A 27,918-nucleotide genomic window follows, 5' to 3' on the forward strand; every position below is an offset into this window, starting at 1 on the left:
TGAAAAGGATTTGAAGTGCGATTTCGGAAGGTGGACAAGGAAATCGTTGGAGGAGGAAAAAAAAGAGAAAACACAATAAAATATCCCAGTAAATTTCTGTGATCTTAGACGCTTCCAACTAAGTGCTCAAGATGTGTAACATCTTGAGCACGGAGCGTCGATATAACTTCTATTTAATTGCTACAATTTATTTTTATTATTTTTTTGTGTCAATTAAGGAATAATTAAACATATTACTATGAAATATTTAATTGAACGACGCGTATGGATTGTCAGTGTGACTTCCTGACGCGATTCTCATGTTTTTTTTTGTCACTGTATATTTCTTTTTCTGTTTGTACCAAGTACAAGATGCGTCAGGAGAGTCACACTTTGGCAATTGATTTGTATAATTTGATAATTCTTTTTTGATAAAAAAAATCTTCAAATGCAGATACAACAAATGACTCAAATACCTCAAATATAAGACGCTGTAATGTTTAAATGGATTTTGTTCTCAAGTTTGAGGAGCATTTTATTTACCAACTACCTCATTTTTAAGACATTTTTTTTTTATTAGTTTCCTTCAACCAAAATGCAACAATTTACCTTCAAAACATATGCAATAGACTCTTAAGAATAGGAAGATGTCAACATTATATACCTTTAATTTAAACTACACACAAAACTAATGAATTTATATAGTACTGTGAGTGTATTTAGGGACAAAGTCATTTCGCTTTTAATTTAATTGGAGTTTGTTTGAACATTTGTGAATGTTTCAAAAAGGAAAAAAAAACATTTCTCGTGCAAATTTGAAAGAAAAAAAAGGGATTGCGAAGAAGAAAAATCAGTGGAAAATTTGGGATATATCAACAAGGAAAAACTCGGTAAAAGTAATCTAAAAATAAATCATTTTAAGAGAGGATTAACAAGATGGCAAAAATGAGCGGCGTAAAATTAGAAGGAAATGGTGACAAGTTAAAATTATACCACAAAAAGATGACATGAAGTGAAAGAAAAAAAATTATGGATAACAAAAAAAAATTGTAAATAGAGAGTAAAATGGTAAAAATTAATGGAAAAATTTAGGCTAAAGGATGGGCGTAGGAGAGTAATAGCTAGGAATTTGTAATAAAGAAAAAAGATGGTAAAAATCTAGCGCTATGTCCGAAGTTTGGAAGAATAAAAGAGTAAGGAAAAAAAATGTTTAGGCTAAAGAAGTTTTAGATAAAAAAGAGCATAGTTTATTCCATAGTGAGCACGGTTCTATATTTTTTGGTTTTATTATTTGTCTTTTTGGAAAGCAAAAATAATCTGGAAGAGAAATAAGCATAAATCGTTTTTTCGGAAATTGTGTCGCCATTTTGCTTTATAATTTTATTTTTTGGAAGGAGGACAGAAAAAAATGGATAAACAAGATAAGAAATTAGAATAATTGGAGGAAGAGGAATGAAAAAATGGATAAACGAAGAAATATTCCACTTAAGAATATCATAATATTAAAACGAATTTGTTTTTTGTGCTTCTAACATTATTTCCAATTAAGTTTCATAATGTTTTTTTTTTATTTCTCTAAAAATCTTCTTTTTTCCTTTTTACCCCATTTCCCCTTTTTGTCGGGCTTCTAAAAATGAGACAAAAAAAAATTGAAATGTGAATTGTTATTTTCTTGTTGCTTTGCAAAGTTTATGTTTGAATTTTTGCAATTTATCTAAATTAAGATGACATAAAAAAAGGAAAAATTCTTTTTTCGGAATTCTTTAATAAGAGTGAATGGTTGAAAAAATGAGTGTTTGGTTGCGAAGAAGCTAAAAAAAAACAAATATCTTTACTATAAATTAAGGCAAAATTCAGTAATTGGCAATTATTCTTTTCTGTGCAAGACAAGAAAGCAAAAATCCATAATATTTCAATTTATTTTTCGGTTTTGACATTTTTTTTTGACTATTTTATATTTCCTTTATAGTGAAGGCAATAAATTTTCATGCTTTCACACCCTATTTTTCTGTTGCTGCGTCACCTTTGATCCCCATTCTCAGTAATTAACATAATAATCGTATATGGATTTAGGATTTATAACTATAAACTCAACTAGTCACACGTGCAACACACTCAGGTACAATACAAAAGATAGTTCTGTTTAATTTTCTCTTAATTTAAGGATGAAAATGACGAGAAAATATGGCAAAAAAAGGATTATTTTATAGGATTTCTCAGAATTAGCCCAGACATATTTGCTAAGTTTAGGGAGTTTAGAGATGGTGGGAAAAGCATTAACCCAGTAATAAATAGAGAGCAAATACGAATAAGTTACGATAAAACATAAGGAATCTTACTAATGAAGTAACTTTTCTTCAAAGTCCTCTTTCGTTTTGTTCATACTTTTAGTTGAATTGCAATATCCGTTAATCACACACACACACACACACACACACACACACACACATATCTGTGCCAAAGCCCAGTCAATAGCAAATATATTATCCCTTCTTAGCGTACGATTAATTTCCCTGAGAAAATCCCCCAAAAGGCACTTGCAGTGGCAATAGAATCTCTTTTTTTCTACGCAAAACTAAGAGAATTCCAACAGACTTCCTGTAGAAAAAAAAACCACAACATTATAACTTCCACAATGTGAAATAGCTGGAATGAAGAATCCAAACTCATAGTTACAGTTGCTGTTATCTTTTTGATATATAGACATAGAATTATAGAATGTTGTTGATATAGTATAAATATGAATATTCTATTAATTGTTCAGCATATTTTGCAATCGTCTGTCTTTTCTTTGATTTTCCTTTTTCACATCAACCAACAAACTATTTTGATATAGTATTGAAGGAATGTTATTTTTATTGAAGAAACATTCATAATAAGGTATTGTATGTAAATATAGCTGCATACTTTCGTTCGCGTTCTGTTTTTATTTTCTGTGAATGCAAAAGCAGAAAAGCCAAATATTTCCACTGTAAGTTGCCTTCAAATCACACTGTTTTGTAACATGACCGAAACAATAGTCAAATTAGCAATAGTTCGTTGATAGATTGACGCCCAGTCGCTAAAATACACACAAGTTTATCAAATCACACATCACAACAGTCCAGTATTTATTCTGTTGCGTTTAAGGATTCCAAAGTGGAACACAATCATAGAAAAGAAAAACAGAACTAATCGATAACAATCCCAATAGTCTGTTTTACAGTGCCGGATGTCAGTTGATGTCCAAATCAAACGTAAACCTCAGAAACCTCAAGAGAGTCTAAGATCTCTTAAGAATGCAATAGGAACTGATTTCAAAACCACCCTCGCCGTTTTTGACATGTAAAGCAGAGAGTAAAATAAAAGAAGAATAATTAGATGGAAAGGGATTTAGAAGGTTTTTTCTATTAAAATATAGTGAGAAGTGAATTTTTTAAAATAACGTGAAGGAAAAAACTTATTACCATTTATACAAAGTAAAAAGTACTATTACCTACATTATATTGCATATTACCGTATACTGAATCTATACTTTTATTAACTGTAATATTGTAATCATTATGAATATTTACTCTATTTAAAAAAAAAATATGACGAAATAACAAAAAAAAAAAACAGAATAAAAATAAATTGAACATATTGTGGAAGAGAATATCGTGATGATGATGAACCATTTGAATGATGAAGAGAAAAAAAATAGCCATGTGAGAGGAAATAGATTAAAAAAAAGAGATATTTTTTACATGATATATTTTTTCAGTACCCATTTACAGTACTGTGACGGTTTTATTTGTCGTTTTTCTTTTTCCATAGTTGTTCTTCTTTTTATGATGATAAATCCCCAAAAAAAAGAAATACAATGCAGTTAAACACTCTTTTCGCGCGCGAGATTCGTTTTCAAGGACTTCGCGCGCGAGAGAAAAGATAGCAAATAGTACCCCGAAATATATATTTTATTTCACCCAAAATAGTGTTAAAATACAAGAACGTTACATCAATCAATTCTCTTTTGCAGTGTACATAGATCTGACATTTTTTCTTGCTGATAAAGTAAATGAGAGATAGTTGCAATATACATTACAATATGCCTAAATAGAATTTTGTAAAAAGAAAAAAAAATGTAAGACAAAACAAGTTTAAAGTGAATATTTCTTCCATGAAAGTGTAAAGAAAGAAAAAAAAACATGAAAAGAATGTTGCTGATATGAAATCTTGTACATTTTTCCTTGGAAATATGTGTAAAAAAAATAAACCCAGACGCAATAGGTTAATAGTACAATAGAAGATTTTTCTCTTTTTTTTATTTTAAATAAACAATCTTTGTATGATAGAGTATTTTGATGAAGAAAATGTAAACAGATGAATTCTTGAATGAGGCTTCATAGAACTGAAGCTGGAGAAAAAGTGTTGGACACTTCTAAATTGTGTTTTTGAGCCAAATTATTTGATGAAATCACATTGAAAAATGAAGATAGAAATGAGGAAAAAATTTACTTTGGTTTAAGTTTATAAAATATACTTTGTCGAAATGACACTAAAATTTATAATTTCTAAAGTAATTTGTATTTTGTAGGAATGAGGAAAAATTTGATGCGAAATTAGTGATGACTCTTTGTCATAAAAATTTAGTTTTAGCTCTTCGCTATTAAAAAAAAAAACGAATGAAAAACAACAATTAAACAAAGATTAGAATAAGAAATTTTCGAAAGAAAGAAAAAAAAAAACAACATTAATTCGTCTTGGAAACATTGGGAATTTCAGCTCAAAATAGTAGTTTTTCAGCTCAGGGATTTGTTAAGAAAAACATGCAATAGTATTATTACAATGACAGTGAAGGAATTTACTTTGACTTTTTACCATACAAACTACCTCAAGAAAACACCTCAACTTTTTTACAGCACAAACTCGGAGGAGTATAAAACTCACAAGAAAGTATACCCTTATTTTTAAAAGAATAATGAAAGAAAAAAAAACAACAATTTTACCATGAGAAAATATTTATATGAAAATGAACAGAAAGTGTAACCTATCGATAATTAATTTAGTTTTGAGATGAAGAAGATGGAGAGAAAAAAATGTGAAAATGAGTTAAGAGATATAATTATTATTATTTTTTAGTTAGTTGAAGTTGAAAGAAGTAATGTTTTAATTTTAATGCTTTTATTATTATTATATTATTTTTATGATTTATTTTATGTTGTTCTTTAGGAATTGTATCTTATTGTGAAAGCTATGTTTATAATTTTTCTCTATGAATACCTTTTAAAAATGATTAGAGAGAAAGAGAAGAAATAATAAGAAATAACAAATTCAAAATTATTCTTTTTATTTTTCGTCTTTTCGGCAAGATTTTTTCTGTTTTCCACTTTTGTTTTGCTCGTTTTTTTTTCTATTTTTCATCAATCCAGGGTAGGTATGAAAGCAAGAGGCTAAACCCAGTTTAGAAGTGTCCTAACCAAAAGCAACATCTCTAGATTTACTCTTTCCTACTAACACAAGATTCTATTCTAATATTTGTATCAATCATGTGTATTTTCTGTACAGATTGAGCGTGAATGAAGTGTGAGTGAGTTTTTCTACAACTTGTATCATAATTTTGAAGCATTTTAGTACTGAATGTCTTCAGTGAAATTGTTAACCGTCCATCCTGCATCTTATTTCATAAATCTTTCAATCTACGAATTATTCGAAATTTTCATTATCAACACGTTTTGGCAATTATTTTGTTAGGCAAATTATTTTCATCATAAATTGAGAAGAAGAAGAAGTAAAAAAAAAGGAGAAAACAATTAGATTGAAATGATACGATAGCTAATAAACATTTTAGATCTTAGATGAGAGAAGAAGAGAAAAATGAGCTGTTTAAGAAGATAAGTATAAATAAAAGAGAAAGAAAACAATTAAATAAAAAAAAATTAGATTGATTCTTACATGTAAAATTCTGCATTTACATAAACATTAATATAGCAAACAAAAAAAAGGAATGAAATTGACTTAAAGTTGATGGATTTTTTCTTTTCTAAATTTGAAATAATGAACATAGATGAATATATGGATTTACCCATGAGAAGGCAGAGCACTAAAAAAATACTAACAAATTTCATTGAATAAAGGAAAAAAAAAGTAAAAATTATATATGAGAAAGTAAAGATAAAAATTGAAGACATGAAAAACAAATTGTGAAAAAATCTAGTATACTTTAAATGTTAATGGAGATAAAAAGATAAAGAAGAAATTCAAAATATGTAATGAATATACAGAGAAAGAAAATTGTGACAATTTTGGAAAAAAAAAGTATAAAAGATATGAAAAATATGAGAATTAGAGAATTTTGATTTAAATGAAATTTAAAAAATAATAATTAGCGATCTTTTCTATTGTTTATAGTGACTTAAAGAGGTAAAAAGGAAGAAAAAACAACTGAAGAAAGTAGTCTAGAGAGAAAGATGATAGAGTTTGTGGCATGGATCATTTCAGAGGATTGAAAAGTGGGCATTTTGGTGGGCAAAAATGGTGAAAAAAATAACGTATACTGATCACGAAAATATAATAATTAAATAATATATTTATCATAAAAGTAATGGATTGTATGTATAACATTTAGATGTTTGTCATAGAAATTACACAAAATTCTCACCAAATGAGACACTCAACACAGTTCCCTTCACCACAATTCAGCAATCATCTTGATATGTAATTTATTTCTGGTGAAAACTGAAGGCAAACAATTTCCCGTGGCGTTTTCTTTAAACACACAAAGACGAAAGATTTAAGAAAAAAAAAAGTAAATCGGGATGAATTTCCCAGCAGAAGATGAGTAAACTTAAAGATATATCTAAAGAAAAAGTGAATCGAGTACAAAGAGAAAAAAAAATCTATATTTACAGTGAAAAGTGGAGAAATTGAAAGAAAATTTTTAAAGGAATAATAATAAATGAAAATAAAAGGAATAAACACATATAATCGGAAGTACAAAATTTCAGGGCTTACAAAGAATCAAATGACAAGAAAAAAAATCTCAAGATAGAACAAAGAAATTATATTAAAAACCTAAACAAGTAATGAAAAAAAAATTGAATAAGAAGTTAAGTAAAATTAATGATTAGCGTAAACAAAAAATATACGTAATTATTTGGAATTTTGCATGTTTAAGGAAGATGAAAAAAAGGGAGGAAAGGAAGAAAATTTTACACGTAAAATGAAAAAAATCATTGATGAGTGGGAGACAATTATTGAAAAAAAAGAATCATTTACAATCTCTGTGAGTAATTTCTTCAGTAGTGAAACTGTGCGTAAACATGCGTTCAGATTTTTTTGACTTGTGTTTGTGGAGGAATGAAGAAAATTTGGACGCATTGTAAGAGTCGGGAAAAGTTGAAATTCACATTCAAAGACATTTCGAAGCAACGACTTACATTTATATATGAAAAAAAGAGTAAAATCGTAGGGAAAAATACACACGAGGAAATGGAAAGGATATGAAGGGAATGTAAGGTAATTGAATGGATGTGTAATTTTTTGAATATCTAATTTCACTGTAAAAAGAATCACGTAGAAAATTCTTGTTGAAAATAAAAAAGAATAACCAATCATTATTTTTTAACTTTACTCTCATTCTTTCTCTACAACTCAGCTCTATTCTTTTTTTCTCCGTTTGTTCACCATTCAGGCTTTTTATTTGCAAAAGTCAATAGACGATGGAAACTTTCACATTGAGTAAATAATAAAAAGAAAAAAATGTAGATTCTACAATGGTCAGTGTAAGCATATTAGAATATTATGTCTGTGATTTCAATTTATTAATAATATTTAAAAAACATGTATTTATATGATGGAAGAAACGTATAGCAGAATGCTAAGGATCTTTGATTTGACAAACTATAACCACAAGACGTTATACTTTCTCCATAGCAAACTTCTCCAGAAATATCAAGATAACCGTCGTTCTGATAAAAAAAAATGGAAAAATCACATCACACTTATTAATTAATTCTGACTTTAAATGGGCATGAGAGAAATGTAAAGAAGATGTGAAAAAATAATAATATTGTGGAGTAAAGATTATACTGTGAAAGCCAGAAATTATACCAAAATTTCAATAAAAAAAAAGTAAACAACTGATAGGATAACTAGTTAAAGGAAGGAGCATAAATTATGTATAATCCGATACATTTATTTAAAGAAAGTGGAAGTAATTAAGGAAAAAAAAGAAGAATAAAACACAAGATTGATGGAATTCACAAGAGTATAAATAAAATGAATTTGTTGCTATAAATTTGTGTTTTATTTCTCCATCGCGCAGTGAACAACATTCGATGTCTTCACCCTGTACATAATGTTTTATGCTGGATTCACATGTCGGTGAGGCAGAGGCGATCCAAGTTTCAAACCATCTTAACGACATTTATCGATATAAACACAAGGTGTTCTCACTCTCTTTTCTGGCTCCTTTTCTCTGCCATATGCGAAGTCCTAAAAAATGGGCGCAACGGATGATATAAAAAGAAGGCCTAATCCTCAAATCCTGATTAATATATTGTTCGGATTAGGTTTGCCTCAAGTATATGATGTATTAAACAGCGTTTTTATGCGAATCGCGTGCGAGTGCAAATGCTGCGGTGAAGCTATTCAACTGCACTCCAGTGTCGATGGCGCGAATTAATTAAGCTCTATGTTGGTTTAATTAAAAACCATCCACCGCATTATCCATCTCGCTCTCACCCACACACTGTTAAGGGGCTTATTTAATAATAAATAACCAACTGTTTCCACTCACCTGCTGAATATTTCAGCACAGGATTCGGCATGGAGAGCATTTAACTGCCATCTGCACTGACCCAATAATTTATATAGAAAACATGTTGTGCAAATCATCACCTGACGTGAAATGTTTCAGGCCTCGTCGTGGCTTAACCCAACTTCGGCGGCTTTTTGTCTAAATTCAAAATGCACTTGAATTTGGCTCCACGAGCGATTGAGTGGCGCTCTTGACCCATTGCCGTGGCGACAGGGGCAAGGACGGGACTTGCAGTGGCAGTTTGAGGAAGCACTGCAACCCATGTCAACCCCGATAATCCACCCGGAAGCCCATTCATTCGCCATCGAGAGAGATATTATGGATTTTCTGAGTGGAGAGGCGCAACGTGAGTGGGACGCTTCCGTAGCTTCACGAGATGGGAATTTCCTTGCCGAAAGGACGCACTCACACACGCTCAAGTCTCCTTCATTGGGTTGTAAGTATATCGGGAAAAATGTTTGCGATTTCCCAGTGAGAGAGAGAGAGAGCGATGAGCGAGAGCGATAAGAGCGGAAAGTGAGAGCTCGTCTCTCAAGTGAAGTCTCGAGTAGAGTTGATATGAGATAGGATCTGGATTGTTTGCAGAGCATAAGTCTAATTGGACCCATCCGAGGCGGATATTGTTCGTTAAACAGAAGGGTATATAGGCAATTAATGGACGATGAACTTGATCGGTAGATTGAATTTTAATACTGCCGAGAAAAGCCATAAATGGCATTAGTCTGTAATTGAAGATGTCCTGCTCGCGTGGAACAGCTGACTGGCCCATAAATCCGCTCGACACTCCAAGAATGGCGAAGAATCTCGAATCTACATCGCCAGCTATTTCTGCGTACGACCCGTAGTGACTGTGGAATTCCTTCGGGGGGTGGAAGGATGCAGCACACACGCCGTGCTGTCCCCCTCACTGCGCATCCATCTTCCCAGTGCAAATTCAAAATTCTAATTCACTCCCGGCTCACGGCGTCGGCGACGGCGCCTCAGTTGAACCCGTGCCACGGCCGAGATCGGATTTCCCCGAAAGCTCTCTCCACACACCGCTGCCCAGAGCTGCGCCGCAGCAGCGCACGTGCTTGCGAAAGCTCCAAAAGTCGCGCTCCCACGGGGCTCAGGACACTAAACACCCTCTCCATTGCCTGAATTTGCGTGTGTCGAGACGGCGAAAAGAGCTGCAGTGCTTTTTTTTGCCACAAGTTCTTGTGCCAGTGACAAGTGCGGGGTTTTTGGCCAAAAGGAGAGGAGAGGAAATTGAAGTGTAGTTTGCAGTGCTTTGAAATTGGTGTCCATTTGAATCCGCCTCCGCTTATTTTGGCATCCCGCAGGACGCACCGCAATCGGGACGAGCAATTGTACCATGTCAATCATTTCCTGCGGATTTCACCCGGTTGGATGGTGAGTGAATTGCACATTTGCTGCCATTCATTCGATGTTTTCACGTGCTTCCTCGAGCAGAGAAGCCAACAGAAGGGGGAGAAAAAGTCATGTGAAAGGCTTTAATATCCCTTGGATTTATGATTTTCATGATGATGACCAATTGTATGAGCAAATTGCATTATTTGCAATTACAAAGCACAATGCAGAGATTCAATTTGCAATGAACGTCCTTTCTTCAGCAAAATAATAAACTATAAATTCTCTGCCATTCACGTCTTTATGACCCAAATATATCATTCTTTCCTTCCGTCTGAAGCTCTGTCATGACACAAGTTTACCACAATCTCCCTGATTATTGCATTATATTCAGTGAAAAATGTACACAAAAATATTACACTTGACAGAATTGCTATTTGAGTGATATTGCCAAGGGTATTATGTCGCAACCGCAATTCAGAAAATGATTCATTTCAACATTAAATTCCTCTATCGTCCACGAATCGTTTTCCAGCCAACACAAAAGGCGAGAAACATTCATGTGAGAATCCTCCGGATGGGGCGACCAAAAAGGGGGAGAAGAAGGAGTGAAATTCCACCCCATATAAAATTGTATTTTACAGAATTCCAACAAAAGCTTCTCCTGCCAATCTTCCTGCCAAAATCGTGAAAATCACACTGTCGAAGACGCGCTAATAAAATTTCAATGAAAAACGTGCCACAGGTCTACTTTCACGCGCTCGCAGGGTTGCGAAGTGGCAACAACACATTCCAGATACGACAAAAGCTGCAAATTTCATGGCTATACAGCGCGGTTTTTGCACTCAAAGCTCTCTCCCCCTGCCAATATATGTAGTTAAATTTTCCAACACCTCTCGCCAATGGACTTGCGTCACTCGTCGTCATGTGTTCACGGGCATGTGCATTTAATTGAGGATTACCGAAAGCTCAGCATGAATTTAATTAAATGACACACACACCAGAGACGGAGAGGGAGAGCCAAAGGAGAGACTTGGGGAAAATGTACTTAATTGTACAGCCCGGGAAATTTGCATTTGCGGGAAAAGTTTCGTGACTCTGATGAGATGCTTGTTCCAAGAAATTCCATCATGCCATGTGAAATGTGATTTAAATGGAGTGACAAAGGTAATATTTTCACCCCTTTTAATTGCTCCGCGTGAGTGCAATTTGTAGGGCTTTTGCATATATGAGAAAAATGTGGAATTTCCTCACAGAGGAGAAAGTCGCTGCGCTCTAATATTGCTCCAGAAAAGCCCGAGGGAATGTGTCTATGTTGTTTTCACTCCATATTCGCGGGAAATTCACAGTTATTGACTTTCAAAGTGAAAAATCCTTGTAATGTGTCCTTCGGAGAGCAAGTTTGTTGACGCTAAATTTAGTCCTTTCAATCTTTCTTCTCTAAAATCAATTAATTTGCCACGCCGTCAATGAGAAATCCGGCCAAGTTCACGTTCATTTCGGCGAGTGAAGAGACAAATTATGTTTGATAACGAACTGCGAACACGATGACATCACAAATTGATTGGCCTGTGGGCGAAGCTCTGTTCTCAACTTGGCTGATTTTCACTTTATTTTGGGCCTTTCTCCTGCCCACCCGTGGCTTAAAATCGATTAAAAGTGGTTCTCATCGCTCAATAGCGAAACTTTATCCCTGCGGATGGTTTGCCGGAAAAAGGGAACTCGCGCTGAAGCACTGAAACTCTGTATGGAATATTTAACGTCATCTGGGGAATTTTTAGCTGCCGTAGAGAGAATGAGAGTAGTTTAATTAATTAGCGCGAAAGAGTGGGGTGAAATAGTTATTTTCTCTTTTCGTGGGAGAAAATTTCGAACTCATCATGGCAAAAAAGGAAAATATTTTGAGAGCTTCTGACGAGCGCGGCTCCTGATGCTTAAGTTTACACTGCAACTTTCCGCAAAAGCCACAAATTTGGCTTTGAGCGGGTTGTCAGGAGACGAGGGCCTTTAATTGAATGCCAGACAGATGAAAACTTCCCTCTTCGCTGGCCCAGATTTCATTCCACAATGGAAATATATTTTCCGGGACAATATGGACGGAAATAAGGCGAGAGATCAAAGGACATAAAAATCAATTGATTCATATATTCAAACGGCAGAGTTGTCGAATATCTTGGGCTGAAATGCTATAGTGAATCTATAAGTGACTTCGAGGGGCAATATCAGAAAAAAAAGTAGAACGATGATTTTGGCCTCAAGTTGTTGATAGACGAAAATCCTTAGCCGCACAAATATGCGACTTCCGCTCCATGGCAAACAGTGGCTCTTTTTGCCGTGCGGCGAAACCACCTCACCGGAAGATACACAACAATACCCGGCAATTCGGGGGGGGGCGGCGGAATGGGGCTTGAGAATGGGAAACCGCACAGAGAATCGAAGTCAATTCAGAAAATCAAATTTCACTGACTGCGAGATGCTCGAGGGTGAGCCGGAGAATTCAGCAAAAATATCACAATTTCACGTTATCGCCCACTTTAGAGCTCCTCTAAATCGATCACGGAATTCAGCTAAAAGAGGCTTTTGACTCTGTTGACTCTTCTTTCTCTTTACTTAGTCCTTTTCCTCCCAATTGGGCTGAATATCGCCTAGATATTTGGCAGAACTGGCGTCATGAATCCTATTATAAGATTTGTGTGCTAGAGCTTCTGTAGTTTAATTTTATGATGAAATACTGCACATTCATGCTTGAATAGAATGATGGATTTTTCTCCCAAAAAGCTCGGGATTGTGTACATAATTTTTTTTTGTGTACGGCGAACTTAACTGATGAATATTTATTGCACATATTTAAAAACACCCTCAGTAACAACAACTCCCCCACAAAATCCGCCCGCTTATTGTGTGAGGAATCCAATCACGAGTGAAATTTTGGATTTCCCTTTCAATCTGGAATTCTGATTGCGAGAATATTGAGCTGAAAGCGCATAAAATCGATGGAATTTGAATAATAAATGGTAAGACGTTCTCAAATACCCTCATAATTCGTGATCACCAAATGATTGTGTTTTATTTTATTGACCGTTGTTTGCTTAATAGCAAAGCTTTGGACTTGCTTTGTGCCACATTTCGGGACTCTATTCAAATAAGGGTGACATTTTCTACCCTTTGACCCGTGAGGGCAGAATTTAGTTTTATTTTATTGATGAACTCCCATGATTTTGGACTTAGATACACAGAATGTCGTAAACTGAGGGAAAATGTCCCAACATTCGACTCTGTGTTTGACAGCAAATATGCAATGATTGTACAAGATTGAGTGTGTAAGAGTAAACAAATCAAACATACATGGAAATATTATAAAATTTCATGTGTTATGTATTCTTTTGTGCGCGAAACCTTCTCAAAATCATCACCTCGAGAGGCTCTAAAGTCAACACCTTATCGATTTCTACCCCAAAAATGTTGAAATTGTGGCGTCACAGAAAGTTAATGTTGAGGTTTTCGATCCACAAACATCATTTCAACTTTCTGCAGGATCAATGATATAAAAAAAAGTAATAATTGAGCTGAAGAACACGAAAAGAGCATCTTATGCTCCAGATATTTTCAGAACTTGGCTAATTGGAAGAGTCTGCAGGAATTTCAAATCAGCAAAGTAACACGTGTCATAAATCATTTGCTCACACTGAATTTTCCACAGTGAAGCTTCTCATGGGAAATTTTATTATGATCAATTTTCTGCAAATTCTGACGCCTCTTTCACCCTCTCCGTCTTGTCTCTTCCATTGATATTTGAAATTGAAAACTTGTCAGTGATTAATCGAGAATGTATTGCAAGAGTGGAGGAAGCTTTTTATGAGAAGTTTCTTCCCACCCCAGAATTGCATTTCGCGATGTGAATGCAAATGTCATGTGCATCGCCGAGAGGTTGTAATAATACAAAAATGTCTGTGAAATCTGTTGTTTTTATTGTAAGACAAGATGTTCTGAAGATATTCTCTTTCACACAACATGAGCACTTTAATGATTAACTTTAAATTGTCATTTCCTGCAAGAATATCTGAAGGAAATCTAACAAGGGATGAATTTCCAGTAGAATTATTGTCTGTACAGCTTTAATGGTTTGTCAGAAGGAATGTTGTTGTTTTATTTTATTGGGTGTAAGAAAAATCTGGGCAAATCCTCTGGGAATCCTCCAGTGACAAGGGGTTGCTAATATTAGGGATGCAGTGTTAAATTTATATATTAAATTACTGTGCACAATTTTGAAAAAGCGGAAATTGAATTTCACATCTGAAAGGCTTTAAAACACCAATTAATAAACAACTTTGCTTAAATACTTAATCTTTAATCGGATATTTAGGGTTTTACGCAAGGTTTTACGTTAAAAACGTTCATGGAACTGGAAAAACGTCCTAATTTTTGTACATAAAATCTTCTAATTTCTGTATTTAAACACAGATTTTTATTTTGTCTTGAAGTCTTAAAAAAATATTGTCCTAATGCTCTAAAATGTAATGTTCTGAACTTAAACTTCTCTCGAGGCGACAATTTGACACTTAAAATATATTTTTCTCCCTCATTTTCCGCCCTTTCTTCAAATCCTGCACTGAAATCTCAAGTCTATCATTTTGAGCATAAATCTTCAATTGAACTTGAGACGCAAAATCCCGGTGACATTCAGAATCTATATTAGCAACCTCTTGTCCAGTGAGATTTAATACGTCTTCGTCTCATGCCGTGACGTCTTGACTTCCGCCGTGGAATTGTCTGCCACTTGATTGCAATGTGGACACATTGTGAGAAGTTGAAACAATTTATTTGCAATGTATTATGTACACAAGTGCGGTTCGCACACGCCTTGCCTGTCGCCAATGGTGAGACGGAGCTTCGTGGGGTTGCGGGGCGGAGGTGGAAGGTCACGAAGGGGGGCTTAGTGGTGCAGGTAGGCGGCGGAGTAGAGGGGCGCGTGCGACAGCAGGGCGGGAGCGTGGTGGGCCACGACGGGTGCCGCCACGTGATGCGCGAAGACGCTGGGCGCGTGATGGACGACGGCCGGCGAGGAGTAGTACGCCGGGGCGGCGTGGGTCACGATGGCAGGCGCGTGATGGGCCACGGCCACGGGGGCGTGCGCCACGGCGACGGGAGCGTGGGCCACGGCGACTGGGGCGTGTGCAACCGCGACGGCGGGCGCCACGGCTTTCACGATGTGCTCTCCAGCTGTTTTGGTCACCACAGCATTGAAACCATTGATTGGGTCAGCTGCAAAGCAAGAGCGACACTGCTTATTCGCGCCTAATTATGCCAGTGCTGCATTTGGTGTATGTTATGTCAATCAAGCCCATTTCAGTGGTTTGCATTTTCCCCCGAAAATGCAGCAAATATGGCAGAAGAATTAGCAAACATTCGTGCCACACTCAGCTGAGTGAATCTCTCAACACTTGCGGCACAGAATGTCCCAAAACACAAGCACTTAATGCAATTTCCATGCCGCATTATTCAAATGCGAAGCGCAATTGAATGACTAATTAAGCAATTTGGAAGATTTAGTGAAATTTCATCGAAATTTTTTTAAAACTCATTTCCTTCCGCAACCAACGAAAGAAGGAGTCTTTTGTGTGTGGATGAAAATTTGCAAGTCACACTTGAGTGAATCTCCGGAGAATTTCGTTTTGAATGCAAATTACTCTACAGCAGAACAATATAGTTTTCCACCTCTTTGTGTCCCGGCACGAAAATTACCCTGAATTGAAGATTAGAAGACGAGAATTTATCTTTCATTCTTGCATGTTTTGAGGAAGAATTGAATTTCGTGTTACCATAACTGATTAATGAAATGCTGAGTGAACTAAAAATATATTTTATCATCGGGGGTGATAAACGGCAAATTCCATTTTTTGTGCTTGAGAGAGCTTTCACCAGGCGCCTCCACTGCGTCTTACAAATCAAATATTGGCCTTTAGTGGAAGTAATCGATGGGTTTTGCGTGTGATTAAGGTAGGTATTTTGTCAATCTCTCACCAAATAATTAATTACGTACATTAAGTGGGTATTAAAATGATAATACGCAAAGCGGAGGATAATTTGAAATGTTAATTATGCTGCCGTCAATTCCTGTAATTATTGTAATTATTGTGAGGCTATTTACCACACTATTGCATGACTGTTTTAGCTGAGCACACGTGTATGTAAATTTAATGACATTCAACTTTTTTTTTCACCTCCCATTTGCGATGGGTAAGAATTTTCATAACTGAGGGCGTTTGCCGACGCTCTTATCCATTATCACTCTCTCTCTCACTCACCCGTGTAATCCACAGTCCTGCGAGTGCCGTCTGGCTCGATAAGTGAATACTGTCCCTGGACGACGTCTCCGTCGCGTGTCTCATGTTGATTCTTGTTGTCACCCGTAATGGCATCTTTCACGTCATAGGAGAATGAGTACTGAGGGTGAGCGTCGTATTCTTCGGTCTGTGTGCAGGTGGAAAGGAAGAGATATTCTTGAGTGCTTTTGCTGCAGACTTTCGCTTCAAAACTCGCTCAAGTGACGCTCGAGAGACGAGAGCGCTAGGGAAATCGAGAGATTCCTCGAGATGCGCCATGCGAAGGAGGAAAAGGAGCAGTTTTCCATACTTCTCAGCGTCTTACCTTCAACACTGCTGCCGGAGCTGCAACTCCAATTGCTACTGCATTCACCGACACGGCAACGGCGAGCAGGACGAGACAGGAAGCCTCAAATTGTGACCACGAACGGAGGATTGGGCGGAAAATGTGGAGAAAACTTCTGTTAGTTATAAATAACCAGCAGCATGAGAAGCTGCATTTAACATTGATGATAATGGGCGGGCTTCCTTTTTGCAATTCATGGAAATTTCAACTCTCACGTCACTGCAGAGATGCCCATCCGCGTGTTTTTAGGCCACCATTCATATCATGTCAGCCCGAAAATAGAACAATTTCATACAGAAACCGTCTTTTGGCGCTCGAGATGATTTCAGAGTTGGTGATTGAAGAAAGAGCGCAAAATGGTTGGGAAATTGGTAAATGGATTACATTCTCAATTGAGGGTGTTTTTGAGCGCAAAGATGGCACGATGGCATAGTTGGGAGAACCACCGCAATTTCCACGTTGAATCTTAACTGAATTGCCAGGCGGAAAATGGTGTAAATTGGATCGTTGGAGAATTTCAATTTGTGCCAATTGTTTAGCCTCTGTTTCCCAACCAACCACAAAAACACCTCCGCACATGAGGACCATTAAAAAAGCGTTTACGCGCATTAAGTGGGATTTAATTGCATTAATGAGAGTCTATCAGATTGTTGAGGGTGCGGCGGAACATCAAATGAAGACCAATCTCGCAAACATTCATGTCAGATTCACCAGTGAGCAAATAAACAATTGCCGAGACTCATCTTCTTGCGAACAACATCGTGCGCGCGAGATGTGATTATTTTGATTTTTCCTCGGAAAATGTTTTTGGCACAATTGCGCTCCTCGCGCCAGATTTAATTTGTTACACATTTCACACGCGTTATTAATCCCTTGATCTTCAGCCTCTTCAGTGAGAGACTTTCCATGTGGCCCCAAATTTTTCTCTTTTGCTCTCTTCGATAATTGACGAATACCTTCAGCATCTTTGCACGGGTTTTCGGTGCACAGACTGTTAAAAGAGTGAGACGCAGATTCGCGGCACTGCACTGATCACGAGCTGGACTGATTTTGATGGGACTGACACAGATTGGGCCTCCTTATATAGTCAACTGCATTGGACGTCTGGGCTGCAGACGGTGACTTTGGCGACCACACCTTTTGCTCTCAGCCGCGTGTCACCTGCACCGATCGCCGGACGCATTGATCTTGCTCCGGGGGAGAAGTCCGCCGTTGCGCAACCGCTAACGATCGCCCAAGAACGGCTGGGAAATTGGGGGTGAGAAGAGCCCCAAAAATCTCACTTATTCCCCCGCAAAGTTTGCTTCTGCTCAGCAAGATGGGATAATAAGAATGGAATAAACTCTATCTAGTTTATTGAAGTTTGCACAACAAACTCGAAACTTGCTCTAAGCAATTTGAGAGCGAAATGGATATTTAATAAGTTTTCTTCTTCGAAAGAAATTCAATAAATTTACCATCACAAACACGATGCTAATTGCAATCAAATTCAGGAGTAGATTTTCTCTCTATCTATGGTAATTTTGTGCAGTGATTAAAATGCAAAAAAGTGCCGCAATATTTTGTGGCGTCAAAAAGGCAATTTTCCAGATCGGAAGGCGAGAAGTCAGTGGTTGAATTTCGAGAATTTCACTATATACTATTGCCTTCATAATCTCGCGCAATATCGAAATTGCATATTCTATGCATAAATTTTCAATAAAATGTAGATCAATGTGCGAACTCATGCAATAACGAGACTTATGACTTGTAATTGAAATGCAAGAGAGTCCGCGAGAGGGAGAGAAAAAATCACTTAATGACAGTATAATTGAGCGTCAATTTGTGATGATCTCTGGGCAAATAAAAGTGTCAGCGATTGAATTAATCTCCCTTGGCGATGGTGAAGATGGTGGAAGTGGAGGAAAGTTGCTAAATGGGAAAATTTGTCTTGCACGAGCGACGCATGAGAATCGACAAGTATGCTTACAACACTTTGCCGATGGGGAATCTCTCCTTCTCTCTCTCTTTCACTGCGTAATGAAAAGTTAGTTTGGTGTTCACGTTTTCCGTGAAAATTTTCCACCACTGGCAGAATTCAGGCAATTTCTCCCGTATACTTTTTCCGCACTCGGGAAAGCTCAGTTCACTCCTCTGGGATGTGACGCAAATGCTGGAGGAAGGAAAAGTTGCAGGGTGTATTTTTCCGAGGGTGAATTTTCCCCAGATATGTTGCTCGTCAGTTTTTCAATGTTGTTTACATTCATGCAGCGCTTTCAGACAAATCCAATTGACCGTGGTGAGAAGAAAAGGAGCATATTTTCGCCTGCCATAGTTGAAATGCAATGTGCAATTGTGGTGACGAAGAGAAGTAGAGAAAAAAAAGTGTGTGGCAAACTCAGTGGTATAAATTTATCATATTTGATGCTATGGCGACTAATTTATGGTGAGGAATTTTAATTGCAAGCTCTAACTATGGAGATTTTTCCACTTTTGGTCTGACTGTGTGTGTTTTCACTTGTATTCATTTTCCCTTGAGACAAATTATTTGTCATGCGAGGGAAGATCTCTGCAGCTGAGGCAATTGCAAATGCCAGAGCGCAGCTCGACGGGGCAAAAGAAATACGCCAAGTCGATGTACTTGACTGACTTTGAGTGTTGCGCCAGCAAAAAAAAAAGATAGAGGGACATGCATACATAACTTCCTTTGGGCAGAGAGAAAAGCTTGCATCGCGGTGGAGACATGAATGGCGCATCGCATGAAATGGACGCGAGTTGCGGAGTAAATATTTAACGCAATCGACGTAAACGTACATAAATGTATTGCTCTAATTCCATCAGCGGCAACAACATAATTTATAATTTGTCGACTTGTCTGCTCTCTTTCACTAACTCACGAGGCATACAATTGAATGCGTAGTTGAGACATGTTGCTTAGCGTTGGCAATTTATTGAGATTTATGCAAAAGTAAACATAATTTAGGAATGGAATTAGTGCCATTTTTATTGATCTGTCGCCGTTTACATAACAATATCTGTGCATATGGTGTGTGAATATTATTTAATGCTGCACCACTTTGGCATATGCAGTCACGCCGCGGAGATTAATTGCTGCAATTTCTCGCCTAATTTGCCATTAAGTTCGTGTCTTTAACAACAGACACACTTTTCCGGGCGTCAAACTGGTCTCACCACCAGCCAAATGGCATCAATTACGCGAGTCGCATCCTTAATCCACTCACCAAGATGCATTCTTGCCAATAAGTCTGCACGATGCTTCGCAACATGAGTGGACAGTGTAATCTTCACGCTTGTTTGTCGGACTCTCCCGAAGAACATTCATCACAATCATGTGCGCGGTTTTCACAGCGGGAAATTGGAGAACATGATTGAAAAGGTGTAATTCATATCCTGTGTCAATATTTCTTGCCCCGACAGTGTGTCGCATGTGAGCCAAATCAGATTGTTAGATCGGAAAAAAGAGGCAATTTGAAATTTATTAGCCTTTTTTAGGCACAGAGAAATTGTCTGATTAATTGAGACAGTCCATGATAAATTGGACGCAATGCGTGGATTTAATAGAGCGCCACAGTTTTGGCGCCAAAAAAAACAGAGAGGAGAATTCAATTTCAATCCTTTGACAATTTCGCGCAGACTAATTGCAGAAACATGTTTAGTGTGAAACAAGGGGGAGATAATATGACTGAATAATGTACACCACTTTCATATACTCTCACAGTTTCTGTGCAGCACCTTTAAAGACATTTTCCATCGCTTTTTCCGTCTCAAGAAGTTTAAGCTCCTGAAATGCTTAGATTTCAGATTGTAAGCTGTTTTCTACTACTGAAATATGACAAATCTTAAGTTTTTCGAACACAAATGCTCAACTCTGCCGAGGAAAAAAGAAAGATTCTCCGGTTAAACATAAATTTAATGATTTTGAGGGTTTTTTAATCACTAAAATCGGTTTTAATTCAATAACATAACCTAGAAAAGCAGTAAATAGATTTTTCCAAGCAAAATGCCTCAATTTGTTGAAATCGAAGCTTTTTGCAATGCAAATAATCTGAATATTTCACCACTTGCAATTCCTATTACTTCCGTATAAAGCTGTACACCGCTTCCGACCGTAATATCTGCCCCTTGGCGTCAAAAAATAAAGAAAAAATGCTCGGCGTGTGCAATTTATGTGATCACATTGGGCGGCAAATGTGAAGTATATTTGACTGCGAATGCGAGGTTGATTAATTCGCGAGGTCCTCCAGTATTGCAGTGCTAAATGATGGGATTTTCTCTGCCACTCCGACACAAGTTGCACGTTCGACTGGTGGCATCAAAAGCGATTAATACATCGCGATATTGCAACAGCGCGACAGCATAACACTTGACTTCACCTGCAAATCGACGGGATTAATAATTGAATTGCTGAGGCACTTTCGCACTGCAAGAGCGCACCATGAATGAGAAGACGTGACACATTTTACATTTGGCCCGATTGCGCGCCTCCCTCTCACTTTCCCTCCCAACTCTGGCACAAGAGTCACAAAAGATGTTTACACGATGTACTGCGAGATGCAAATATAATTGAATCCTCTCGAGATTAAAGGGCTCCTCGTTTTCCACCCCGGGAAAAGTGTGCGCGCCAGTCGGCATTCGCGTAATATATTATATGTGGATGTGCCGGCAAAACAAAATCCGGAAAATTAATGTTATCTTGCAGAAAACAGGCAAATAAGTATATGTATTTTTAGCCCACAGTGTCTTTTTTCCATCACGACCAAATTTCACAACATCGCAATTCTCGATATGATGAGGAAAAGGCAAATTCCCCAGATTCCCTCAGACTGTATCGCCAAGAGAAAAAGTGGATGGAGAAGGCATAGAATGATGGAAATGTCATTCCTAATACACTTCCGCACAGAATTCCATGTCATGTGTCTTCGTCGAATATCATTTGAATTGACCTCTGAGTGACTTTTTGTCTAAACTCATGTGAATTCTCCTAATTTGAAGATTTCTTTCCAAATGACAAATGGAATTCGCTGTACTGCAATTTCAAATGAGAGTGCCAGAAGCGCCAGTAGATAAGCTGCAGAGGAAGAAGAGATTTGTGAAGCTCAGAGAGACATCCAGAGAGAGTCTGTGGAAAAATCTCATTGTGGAACTGATGGGAAAAAGCTTTGTTGAAATAATCATTTCACATTACTTCTTCTAGTTAATAAAGTGTACAATTTAAAGTGTTTAAGTGTAATTTCTATATTTCGAAGTAGTGCGACTGCATTGAGAAATTAGAACAACTTCTTCTCTTGACTTTGCCACTTGTCTTGACTTTGTCACCTTGCTAAAAACAGATCCGGGCACTGTTCTCAATTCGCTGATACATTGTTAGTCACAATACGTCCCCTCGAGTGTTGGTCATTACATAATTAAGAGTTCTTTTTATCCACCAAGCAGATATAATAACTCATAAGAAATATATCTCGATAAACACCATTCATAATCAGCGAGATGATTAATGTGTCGATCAGGATTGTCAATAAGACTCACATAAGAGTTAGTGTGGAGAAAATGAAAAGCGACACACATTACTTGATCGCGATGAAATGCGATATGGCGAATGATGAATTGGGCGGTGCATTTCAATGCGAATTAATGGAATTCCATTGACAATTGTACAGCTTCAGATGCAGAAATGGTCCAAAGTCATGAGCTTTGCGACCCTTTTGACTCTGCACGTGGCTTAGATTCGCGCCCGCAATGCCCAATTCCCGCGACGCCAGCCTCGTCTGAACCAGTTGAAACTGCGCTCTCGTGTGTCTCTGAGGGGCTCGTGAGACTGCACTTTCGATATGTGTGATTTTGCAAGAATGCGTCAGCGCGAGACGCGCAGAAAAGTCCCAGCTATATGCAATTTGCTGGAGATTATTCGCGGCCGCGCCGATAATCCGGCTTCCGATAATTCCGGATTGTATGAAAATGCCTAATTCTGTCAATTGAACAAAAATTAATTTGCTAGATTGCGAATTATCCACAAAAACTTTCCTTGATTCGTTACATAACCTAGAAAATGATTGTTTCTACGGAAAAAGTAAAAAGAAATCCAAAGAATTGCAATAGTTTGCCAGTAACAGAGTCACTCAGAAAAGGAATATTCACACTTCCACTTCTTAAGTACTTCTTCTGGGTTTTACACCACTTCTGGCCATAATATCTCCCCCTTGTCACACATGCAAGAAGCTTTAGTTTGCCGTGTCAAGAACAACGGAATTGTTAATCCTCCAGTGCAGAGATTGAGTTGTCACACTCGTGACGTTCATGGCTCAGCAGGTGATTTGCCTTTATAGCCAGTGTTTCTCACCTTTTGCCGTGTCACTGTGCAATTACAGTAATTGTCCAGCGCTGCGATCAGTAATTTTTCGTCGATGCAGATTGATTTTGGGTGGCTCTTTCGCACGAGTTTCATATGACATGCTCTGCACGCTGAGACTGCCCTGTAATTTATCAATCTCACCTCCTTGATAACACTTATTTGTACACCATCAGCAAGTCATTGAAAACTGGAGCATTAAATTACAAGGCGACGCAGTTGTTTGATATCAACTCTTTTTCACCGTCACCACCGGGCATGTTTCTTTTCGCGCGACCTTGCCGAGTGTGAGAAAAGGGGTTAAGCTCCGTCGAAGACTATGGCGATCAAGAGAGTTGCGACGAAGAGGTACAATATTGAGATGAGATGGTGATTTATGCGCTGGAAGAAAAAACGGAGGGAATTTAATGAAAATCCTCAAGATGAACTCTCAGAATTGTTTAGATTTACACTCTCACTTTCTCGCACCTTTCGCATCCCCCATTTTCGCCCGGAATGCCGATTGGATGGGCACCGAGGATTGCCCTCATTAGTGACAATGAGCGCCGCGGAGCTTTCGCGCGAAGACCTCGAATCACTCCGCCAATGGGAGACTGAGGAAAAAATTAAAATACGGATAATTATGAGGAGGTGGAAGAAAGTCTCGCGGCTAATTAAAAACTTTCCATGTTAAGCTCCACGGGCGCCCAAAGTTGCACAAAACCCCTCAAAGGTCTCATCATCACTGGAGTTGAAGGAAAAGAGTGCAACACACGTTTCCCTTCGACAGACAATATTCCGTGTGGATCAGCTTAAAGTTCATAATCCGATGTATGTGCTTTTTAATCTTTCCCTGAACAGATGTTCCATTGCAAAAGTTTGCCATTATAAACAATGCAAGCTTCGCAGATATTTTAGCGATCTGACAACGCTCTCATCCACGCAAAGTTTACCTGCTGCACATTCCTGACGAAGCCCTTCAACTATAATGTTGAACTTACATCTACAACACAAATAGTTACACAAGGAAACACGACCTGAAATGAGGGGCTTTTTGATATGGTGGAAACTAAAGTTCCAGGGTTTGCTTTTTTTCATTCATAATGGAATTCCTGGAAGAATAGTGTTGCTTTTGTTCTATTCAATCTGTCCGAAAGCTTTTCTGGGGCTTTTCTAACAGTCCAACAAAATTAATTGGACAATAAAACATTCACCGAAAGCGCTTTTTCCCATCACAAAACTCAAAAACCAAACTGCAAAACTAACGAATTGAAAAGGCTTTTGCTGGAGAACAATGAAGAGATGATTTTAATATATCAGCGTGGGAAAAAGTCAGTTGGGCGTCCTTCTTGGAAATTCATAGGAAAATCATATTATTTTTCAATAAATCACGCGAACTGCAATTAATTATTCCCAGTGCAAGAGTGCGAAAAATGCAAAATGCGTATATTGAATAGTATTTACAGTGCAGCGAAAATAATTTATTGCTTTTGCCTTTCGGCAGAGAATTTCAAATTGAATTCTCTTTATTGACAAGGCGAAATTTGCCAATTTATGGAGACAATGGATATTATTAAAAATGAAATAATATATATTATTGTTTTTAACGTACAACAAAATCACATTAAATAAGATCAAAGTACACCGAATGACTAAATATTGTGTATGCAAATAAATATCTGTTTTTGTTGGGAAAATTCACCACTCTTTCCAGCTTTTCCCACTCACAACTTTCCCGTCATCCCTCATTCGCACTTGAAATGAGTGTTTTAGCTAGGATATTGCTTATGAAGGTTGGATGAAGATTGAATTTCTTGCGGAATATTTACTCTCGCATCACTTGAATGTGACGTTGTAATTATTCACCTCAACTTGGGAAGGAAGATCAATAAATTCCGATGTAGAAATTGCGTTAAAGTGGTCTGTTGATGGTGACAGACTTATCAAACTTGCATGACCTTTGGTGTGGTGAAATTTACATAAATTCCCCAACGGCAAAAAAAAACGGTTGACAGTGCGTAATTTTGTAACTGAACCCACGGAAGATAATTAAATATTGAAGTCTCCATTCATAAATCACATGAGCTTTTCATAGAATTAACTAAGTGAAAAGCCCTTGTGATTGATTTTAATCAATTATCGTGTCATTCGATGATTTATCCGCATGTAGATCAATATGAATGTTGGTTGGATGTGATTTAAGAGATTCATTTTAGCGATATTCAGCTGGGTGAATATTGTCAAATTTATACCACTCTTGGTGTTTTATTTATTTGATAGGCCGGAGAGACAAATTATTACAATTACATGAATTATGCAAGCAATTAGTGTGCAATTCACAAGTATAAAAGGCGCGGTAATTGGCATTAATGAACTCTCGAGTCTGTCTGTCTCGAATATACTCACCTCAGGGGCCAATCACTGACATATTGCGAGCCCACATTCGAGTGGAATCACTGGAAATTGTAGAGAAATTAATAACACAATTGTTTGTGGATGTTTTCATGCGCAGATGAGAGACATTTGTGGTGTGTTTTTATTGCTAAACCGCCAATAAATTCAGTAGAAAACCTCTCAGGAGAATTTCCATATTTTCATACAGCCCTTGAAAATTACTTATGCGTCCAAAGCGTAATGAACTTTCTTCTCACGGACACTTTTTCTTTCAGGTGTTGCCAGAATTCAAAGATGCTACGCCACAATGCGACGATGATGAATCCTGGAAATTGAAGGAAAATATAAGAAAAACAGAGTGACAAAAAATCAACCCACTTTTCGGGGGAGTTTCTTGTCGACCACCCAAAGTACTGGGGCAAAAGGTTTCTTTTTCACCTCTAGCTTTTCATATTTTCCACCCTGCGTTTCTTATGCCCTCACTTTGCTATATATTCTCGCCCAAAAATTAATAACATCCCCTCCATTTTTGTCTGGCTTTGTGCTACTTTAGTTGAGCGATTGCCTTCATTCTCAGCCACTGAATGCTTCGTGAAGGGGGAGAAGTTCCATCGCCCCGGCGAATCTCCCCATTTGAATTAACTCTTATCCATGCCTGAAGACGAGTTCGTAGTGTAATGCCTTGTTAACACCTTCTCCCAAGCTGGCTAACGAAATCCCAGGCGCCAGAGTAACATTTTAATAAGAACAAATAGCGAGCCAACAACACTCTTGCATAGTGTGATAGAAATTTAATTTTGCCTCCAAATGGGCACTGCGGTGTGCCTTCCGGCAGGACCGGATCTGACGCAGCAGTGCGAGCAATGCATGAATTGCCTGCCGAAACCCTTTGGAAAGAGAGGTAAGTGACCTTCCCGATTCGCTCTCTCCCACTGTGCTTCACATTTTGCCCATTACTTTTTATACTGTTCGCCAATAACGATAAATTAACCTCACGTTGTCATGTTAATTGAGACACACAAGAAGAGAGAGAGCATTTAATTATCCGAGTTAACATTCTGCCAGATTCTTCGCAGTTTATTTTTTAAATAATTGTATGAATTTCGTAATTTTCTTGTGCACAATTTTTCAGAGAGAGAGAAAATTCCGATTTTCCCTCCACTTTTTGCCATATTTCTTCCTCCTCATTTCGTCTCCTCATTTCCAGGTGGCAGCAAGCATCGCTTCAGGGGAGCTTTTCTCTCCACAGGAAACAGTTCCTATGTGCTTTTCTCCACAGTAAGTCACTGAAATATTTTAACCAATTGTCATAATTGTACTCAATCAACTGCAATTCGTGTCGCAAAGTCAAATTTGTAAAAAATTTTCCAATAAAACCTTCAATTCGCTTAGCATTTACTAGTCGTAAAGATAAACATGGTTAAAGCCAATTGAATTAAAAATCAATAATAGTATAAAGAATTAATTGCATTTGCTAAATTTATATTTGGAAATTGGTTCGAGAGCAAATAGAGTTTCTATTGATTTTTTTCTATAACTAAAAAGTTGGATTTGCAGCTAAATTTTTAGCTTTCAATGGTGTCTTTGCAGAAGAATAAGCTTTCCGCCCAAACTGAAGTTCACTGAGGTGGAAGTGCACGTTAATTGCACACCACATTAAAGCAGAAACTTCGAGGATATGCCAATTAATTCGGACTGTTGGTCATTTCAGGTGAAATCGTCGCCGAGCACAAGTGAGAACCATATCATTACAGTGGCAGAGTCAACGGCCCATTGTGCAGGTAAGACTGTGTTCGATTTATCGATTGGGCATTTCGCAGCCCCTCGTGCACTGGGGGATGACTGTGCCATCAATTAGCCATCCCCACGACTGACAGTGGGATGTCCACCGCCCGCTGATGAGAAATCCTCCCAGACACTGACCCGCAGGATTTATGTATTTCAGTCGCGCCGAAGGTGGTCGCTTTCGCCAAAACGCTAAGCTTTTCACTGCGTCATGAAAAGCTCGACTGCATTTTGAAAATCACATTTTGCAGAGACCAAATTTATTGACTTCAAGGGGGAGATTTTATGGTCGAGTGTACAGATTAGCATGTTTGACTATTCGGCTTTCTGGAGCTTCTTTCACAGCAAATTAACGCAAATACTTTGGGTTTTTTAAATGATTTTTCCTCGGAGAAATAATTATTAATATCTTAGAATATTTTCAACTCTTTAGCAATAGTAAAAATCATTTTACAGCCAAACATAACCTCAAAAATATATTTCCGCTTAGAAAAATGTCTCTTCACGACTATTTTCTATAAGTAATAAATGTTGGAACAGTTAAAGGAGTCTAAGAATTCATAGTGTACAAATTTAACACATCCAGATGTCAATTTCATCTGTTGATTGACACAAATCACCCTTAATTGAATTACAT

The 27,918-nt window shown here is 37.4% G+C and overlaps 1 protein-coding gene across 1 annotated transcript; it reads right to left on the reverse strand.

Moving 5' to 3' along the window:
- Positions 1-14,654: 14,654 nt before the first annotated feature.
- On the reverse strand, positions 14,655-17,837 carry LOC132261530 (larval cuticle protein A3A-like). The gene is made up of 4 exons (XM_059760377.1): positions 17,734-17,837; positions 16,757-16,840; positions 16,414-16,579; positions 14,655-15,370 (listed from the first exon to the last, which is right to left on the reverse strand). The coding sequence occupies exons 1-4, from the start codon at positions 17,740-17,742 to the stop codon at positions 15,042-15,044; spliced, it is 588 nt and encodes a 195-aa protein (XP_059616360.1). The 5' UTR covers positions 17,743-17,837; the 3' UTR covers positions 14,655-15,041.
- Between the last annotated feature and the right edge of the window lie 10,081 nt (positions 17,838-27,918).

This window comes from Phlebotomus argentipes, unplaced genomic scaffold (assembly GCF_947086385.1).
Source record: "Phlebotomus argentipes unplaced genomic scaffold, Phlebotomus argentipes genome assembly contig_15, whole genome shotgun sequence".
Lineage (NCBI taxonomy): Eukaryota > Metazoa > Arthropoda > Insecta > Diptera > Psychodidae > Phlebotomus > Phlebotomus argentipes.

Excerpts from the sequence above, each read along its gene's own strand:
- LOC132261530 (XM_059760377.1), bottom strand. Across the intron at positions 16,580-16,756 it reads CTCCGGCAGCAGTGTTGAAG|ACCGAAGAATACGACGCTCA; the intron begins GTAAGACGCTGA and ends ACCTGCACACAG. Across the intron at positions 15,371-16,413 it reads CAGGACTGTGGATTACACGG|CTGACCCAATCAATGGTTTC; the intron begins GTGAGTGAGAGA and ends CTTGCTTTGCAG.